Source organism: Clupea harengus, chromosome 22 (assembly GCF_900700415.2).
Source record: "Clupea harengus chromosome 22, Ch_v2.0.2, whole genome shotgun sequence".
Taxonomy (NCBI): domain Eukaryota; kingdom Metazoa; phylum Chordata; class Actinopteri; order Clupeiformes; family Clupeidae; genus Clupea; species Clupea harengus.
Genome location: NC_045173.1, coordinates 3,041,171 through 3,048,053, shown reverse-complemented (window position 1 = coordinate 3,048,053; position 6,883 = coordinate 3,041,171). Strand labels below are relative to the sequence as shown.

At 45.3% G+C, this 6,883-nt stretch overlaps 1 protein-coding gene across 1 annotated transcript in view; it reads right to left on the bottom strand.

Annotated features, from left to right (window-relative positions):
* The window catches only part of mxd4 (MAX dimerization protein 4), a 27,374-nt gene extending 21,322 nt beyond the window's left edge, over nucleotides 1–6,052 (bottom strand). The window contains exons 1-3 of the mRNA XM_012831772.3: nucleotides 5,786–6,052; nucleotides 5,036–5,135; nucleotides 834–863 (exon numbers count right to left, since the gene is read on the bottom strand). Of these exons, the coding sequence (XP_012687226.2) occupies nucleotides 834–863; nucleotides 5,036–5,135; nucleotides 5,786–5,849 (194 nt within the window). The 5' untranslated portion in view covers nucleotides 5,850–6,052. The remainder of the gene's footprint in view (nucleotides 1–833; nucleotides 864–5,035; nucleotides 5,136–5,785) is intronic.
* Between the last annotated feature and the right edge of the window lie 831 nt (nucleotides 6,053–6,883).

The following is a 6,883-nucleotide window of genomic DNA, read 5'->3' as shown; positions in this document are numbered from 1 at the left end:
ATTTGTGCTGAGTGTGTGTGCATATGATGTGAAGACTGGCCTTGCTTATTTGCTTTTCTCAGCAGCCATATAACTGGCTGTTTGCAACAGTGCGTTTCAACAAGGACTAACCCTCTTCAGTCTGAGACCTGTGGGACGGCCTAGGGAGTCTTGCTGCGGCTGGCAAGGCAGGAAAAACAACTGGCTGACTTGTGCTAAAGGTATCACTTCACCACAGCTAGAGTGGCACCCTAGGGGCAAAGGAGGGAGCCTGTGTGTTTTGTGTGGTTTGGACACAGAGCGACCGAGAGAGAGAGGCATGCTGGGAAGGGTGTGGGGATAGGCTGGGTGTTTACACTCGGCTGCCTGTCAGAAAGGAGACGTGACACGCGTGCACGGATTCACCCCCCCACCCCCCCCACCCCGTCACTACAAGAGCTGCAGATAATCACATTGCTGTCAGGGCTCCACTGCTCAAGCAGCCAACAACTCAGAGCTAGCAGGCAGACATGGGAAAAACGAACGATGGGAATCTAATAGAAAAGTCTAGGTACTCTTTGGAGATCTGATTACTGAAGCGACTCCCGCCCACAGGCACGTGGATGGGGGAATGACACACACACACACACACACACACACACACACACACATAAGGGTGCACTGATGGTGCACCTGACTTAGCATGTTTGTGAGGAGGCCCTTACATGTCTGTGGGGCAACATAGCACAGATGATGCATTTCCACCGCCACACATGTCACACAAGGACACAGAGGACAAACAGGACACACAGACAGAGAGATAAAAACAGACAGACAGACAGAGAGACAGATGAAGCGGGCAGCAACCGTCTTACCTATGTTTCTCCAGTTCATTGTGCGACGACCTGAAAGGGCAAAACACACCATGAATGTCTGGGCCCACATATTACACCCCACAGTCATCCCAGCGCCTCAGCGTGACAGGTCAGTACGCAGCATGGAGGATGAAGGAGAGGTTAGGAGAACGAGGGACTTCGACGCTCATGTTTATGTAAGCGTAAGGTCCCTGGAGGTAATGAGCAGAGAGACAGGTGGAGTGGAAAAACAGAAGAGGGAGAGCCACATACACCAGTACGGGCATACACTACAGACGGTGATTACCCCGAAAAAAAATAGAAACTAGGTTACAGGAGCCTTAATATGAGAAACAGATGTTTGGCTCTTGGCTTCTTCCCTATCCTCATGCTGGACCCAGGAGCAGCGTGGGGCCAGGCCAACAATGAGCAAAGAGTTTGGAAGGGGGGGGGTGGGGGTGGGGGGGGGGTGGGGGTGGGGGGGGCTGATGCTCTTGACTGAGAACAGTATGCAAGCTCAGCTCTTCGAGCAGGAGAAATACTTGGACCAGTCAGGCCTTCATCGGTGTGCACCATATGAACAGCACTGACCAGAACGGCCAGATGCAGCAGCAGCATCACACTTGGAAAGACACGTAGCCTATACTGCACATGCATATAGACATATCTGTGTACGTGTACAATAACATTCATAATATTCTTTATAATATTATGGTAACATGTACTGAAATGTATTAGTACAACAGCCATTAGTACAACAGGCATTACTGTGCCCTAATAATGAATGCAGCAGGACTGCAAGAATGGAGAATATACCCTGCTGATCGGAACATACCCTGCTGATCTGTAAAGAAACAAAGGTGAGGTGAAATCATGCGTGTAAGGCCTGTGTTTACATAACCTCGAACCCATTCCAAACGCCTTTCTGCAATGCTACACGACCACAATGCAAAGAAAACGTCCAGAAATAAACTGCTACTCTGCAAGCCTGTAAGGCCTCTTGCTTTCTTTCCCTTCCCCCTCTGCTTTGCCCTACTCTCTCGTGCCCAGCACTTTTTATGCCTTCTGCTCTCACTGAGCTCGCAGTCATACGCAAAATCCCCTTTCCTTGGACATGAACTTGTGTGTGTGTGTGTGTGTGTGTGTGTGTGTGTGTGTGTGTGTCTGTGTGTGTGTGTGTGTGTGTGTGTGTGTGTGTGTGTGTGTGTGTGTGTGTGTGTGTGTGTGTCTGTGTGTGTGTGTGTGTGTGTGTGTGTGTCTGTGTGTGTGTGTGTGTGTGTGTGTGTGTGTGTGTGTGTCTGTGTGTCAGACATCTGCCAGAGAGCTCTTAACTGAGGACAGAAGGCCCTGGGAGAGTCAGTTAGACACACACACACACTCACAGTATGTGTGGCCACACCAGCCATGCACAAACAGGCTGAGCAGTCGAGACGCTGTTGCATACCACAGCATGCAGGCTATTTCAGGCTAGAATGCTATCTGTGCTGCGACAACGGGATCGGTTACAACCCCTCTCTAAAACAAACATCCCGTTCACAAAAATCCGCTGCAAGAAATCTGGGCCATAAAAGTCATAGGGAAATATGCAAGCTATAACACTAGGCCTCGAAATGCACCAGCAGCCTCCCCCTATCTCACTCCCAGGACTCGGTCTGTGCGAGTGTGAGTGTGAGTGTGTGCATGTGGGAGCAATGGGACTGACTGCACACACTTCCCCATCAGTGCAAGCGTTAGGCCTTTTATTCCCCTGCAGAGCGGTGCGTACATGGTGCGGTCTCCAGACTCTTGTCCCTCCCTGCACACAGTGTGGCCTGCTGCCTACAGACCGAGCCCCTACTGCTGGGGAAATGAGGCGAGAGAGGGAGGGTGCGGTGCTCTATTCAAACACTTGCAAATTAGGGACGTGCAAGATGCCGGCCTCAGGAGGAAACTGGCACCAGGAAACCACTGGGTGATGGTTTGCACTAGCCCACAAATGCACGCAGAGCTACATCACATGCAGACGGTAAGCTGGCCAATGCAGATGAGACTGATGCGTGCGTGCGTCTCAGAGCGCTGTGCCATGCCTCAGTCAGGTGCTGCTCAGGGCATGATGTTTATGACCACCTCCAAAAGAGCCACGAGAGAAAGAGGGGAGGACAGAAACTGCGTATGGCATCACGCTGTTACGGGCGTTCAGCCCAGAAGAAGACAGGATGATAATAAAGCAATCACTGAGGTTCACAGTCATTACAACCCCTTTTTATTTTGTCTCACATCCAGCCTTCCTTGCTCACGCAGGCAAGTGTGTGGCAGGCCCAAGGGAACCACGGGGCAAGGGCGACGTGTATGCGTGTGTGCCTCATCTCAGTAGCCCCCTTGGGCCTGCGTGTGAGTGAGTCTCATGTGCAAAGACATGCACAAATGCAGTTTATACCATACACAAGAATCTGTGTCAGAAACACCAAATATGCATGCCCTCCCGGACTCAAACTGACCAGGCCACACTCTCTAAATGTAAATTAGAAAAATAAGCTGTAGTCTTTGAACAAAAATAATAGAGCTCAGCAATAAATTGCATGACAACAACAAAAACAAAAAATAAAGCTGCAGAGTTCAAATGTGCCCACTCCTGTTTATTTACAGGGCCCGTACAGGGCCGGTCTCAAATTAAGACGCAGAAGGGTTGTTTTTAGGGGGGAATAATGCAGCCAGTGCCTTTTAAGGCAAAACAAACCCAGCAAATGTGTGCTTTTTGTGTGGTGCTGCAGTTCAGTGCTTTCCCCTCTCTTGAATCTCAAAAACAAGCAGAATGCCAGACACACAAAGGCCTGCCCAGAGGAAGAGCGTTTTCAAATGGGGGGAGGGCAACACAGCTCTAATGCAGAGAAAATTCACGGTTCCCCCCATGCTAACTTTTCCAGACTATTTCCTCTACTTCCACTAGTGAATGTGTGTGTGTGTGTGTGTGTGTGTGTGTGTGTGTGTGTGTGTGTGTGTGTGTGTGTATAGAGTTGGGGGATGGGAGGTCATTCACTGCCTCTGACTAGCTGCTGTGTGCTTCTATTGGGCCAAACTGCAGAGAAAGCGATGGTTGGCCCACTCTATGCTAGGGCCTGTTGCTGCATGGAGAATGAGGGCTAACATGTGGACATCTGTGTATTTTCAACACCACACCCACCTGTGTGCGTGTGTGTGTGCGCGCCTGCGCGTGTGCATACACACTTATGACAAAATAAACACTCTGTCATGAAGTAAAAAAAATAAAAAGGAAGAGCATGGTATGCACAGACCATACCAGCACCATACTGGTTTGACAACACCTCAGTTGATTAATTGGACACATTTCTATGTCTACAATTCGACTTATGCAACTGCATCTCTCATGTATCAGAGGTATTTACATTGCCATAGATTATAGCTATAAACAAATCTTGTAGCTTACATAATTCAAATATTCTTGTGTGTACTGTACATTTGGTTGCCATCATATATCCCAAATTATTCTAGAATATAGTTTAAAGAACTATAGGAATCTCGTAGAAAAAAGTAGCCTGTTTTTTTCTGACGTCCAGATCGTTGTTGACATTTTCAATATATAGAATATGGAATAGTCCTAGAATGTTATGAAAGGTGAGCACTTTCGAGGACGACAAAACGAAACAGTAGGCTAATATCAAAAAACCGAAACGCATAGCAGGTCTACTCGCGGTAAGCAAGAGTGAAACCCGCTTGAGCAATGCATCGAGTAGAGTTGAACGTCTACAGATATTTCCCTTGCAAACTCCTCTATAACTAGGGAACAACAGGATGGAGGCCTCTATCTTTCCAAACAGCTGAAGTTACGAAGAAAACGATAAGGCCAATACATAGCTCATGCTGTGTCGAGGCTGTCAAGTGAAAAAGTGAGCAGGGACTTCGGCGCACCTCAATGTAGCTTAACTTATAGAGAGAGACAAGAGAGAGAGAAATAAGCAGGCAAAGTGGAACGCAATTATCTGCTATATTTCATTCTGCACAGAAGAAGTGTTATTGTTAGTGTCAGTCTGAAGAAGAGGAGGTTGAAAGAGAGAGTGGGAGCAGCTGAAGTTGATGTTGTACGCGTGGCAGTGTTTATAGGCTACGAGACCAAAACACGGAGCCAAGCCCAACAAGAAAAATGGCGAGTACATGGATGGCAGTGAATAAACAGGTCGATTCGAGATACAACTATATCTGAACCGAAATAGCAGGGTTATATTTACCTATTGTTCTGAGTTTTTCTTGAAATTGGCGATGCTTTCGTTTTCTTTCTGGAAAAGTCGCTATTGTACGGTAAAACAGAAGCGTAACCATGTTCTGCTTCTATAAACAAAGTAAACAGAATAAACATTAAACATATTCATCAGAGTATTCCAAGTCATTAATTTGTTGACAGGACTTTCTTAAGAAAACTGTCAATTCAAAATGACGTAGCAAGCCATATAAGCAAAACGTGATTTTATTTAAAAATCGCTCAGGTGCTTGAACACATACGCTAGATTTTGGCTTATCAAGGGAATGACTATTGTAGCATACTAACAAATGACAAAAATGTAATCATACAACTTGGTCACCCAACGTTAGCGAAACAAATTGGGTCCTATGAAAACTCAGTAACGTTATCTGTTTATATCGCTAGAAATGACACCAACGTGATAGTGTCGATGTGAGTTTTACAGCTCCTTTGCAAATATACTCTAATGAACAACTGGTCACATATTAAAAATATAGCCTACTAGATGTATTGACTAGAAAAACATCCCCGGCAACACTCAGCTAACAGCCGGTAACGTAGCCTACAATCGTGTCAGCCAGTTGAAGTGACATCATACCTGCACTGTGGCAGTGCACGTTCACAACAACTTCTCATTATGTTATCTCACTTTTCCCAATATAACATTAGCCTACAATACATTTGAGTTAAGACTGCATGTAGCTTATGATAACTGTGGCCTTTTTATCGCCCAAGTTACCTCTGTCTCTTCTTTCCAAGTATTCTGCAGCCTCAAGGAGAATTAAAAGAGAATTAAGTTCCATCCTGTTGACTTTGTGGTGAAAAATACAAAATAAAATATAGACACACCCCGATATAGATACTCTGAAAGTAAAGGATAAAATAAACAAAAACTAAAATTGGTCACAGTCAAAATCAACGCCAATGTTCAGTTCTGTGTCTGACTCTCTCCACCAATTTCAACTGCACCTAACTAAATGTACAGCTAGAGTGGCTGTTACACAGCCCAATTAAGATACAGTTGAAACCGGTAGGCGGTCTTCACACGGTCTTTTTAACCAATCGAAAGGCTCAAATTCTCGGTTCGCAAGAGGAATGTTGATACACATTTGATTGGTTAGCTAGTGATAGTAACAAGGTAGAAGCGATACCCTAGCAACAGCACGTGTGACCCATCCCCGTAATCGTTCATTGGTCCGACTTGCAGTCCAGTTCTCGCCGATTGGCAAAAGGGTAATGCTGGGCGTGTCTCTCTTAGCCCTCTAACATTGTTGCCAGTGAAATACACTGTTTGGAATCGTGAAGGAAGTCACGTTGTTATGGTCTAAGTTCTTGTTAAGAGTGAATGTAGAGAGCAATATGCATTTAAGATTTCTTTCATTTGCCCTGCAAACATATTAGTTTGTCAGAAACTTAGTCTCATAATCTTGTCACACACATATTTAATTCATACTCCTCTGCTTCAGCTATTCAATTTGAGTTCATTTTCAGTGACGCTTTCTCAGAAATCATTAATATAATAATGTATTCGTCTGCTGAATTACCACAATTTAGCCTACACATTCTGCGCACATGATATGAACATCCCATTCTAAAATTGATGCATTGAGCTGGGAGCCTTCAATGAACAGGCTAAACTGTGGAATATATTCCTATTGTAATGGGCATGCTTGTAAACACGGCAATTTCGTTGCTTCGTCTCTAGGTGTAGGGATACATAGCCTATGATACGTGGCTATTAAATAATGAGAACTAATGCTGTAAATCAATTGTAATAATAATGAAAGTAAACTTGTCATAGTCGTATCCTCGTAATAACAGTCTTGTCATTTAATAG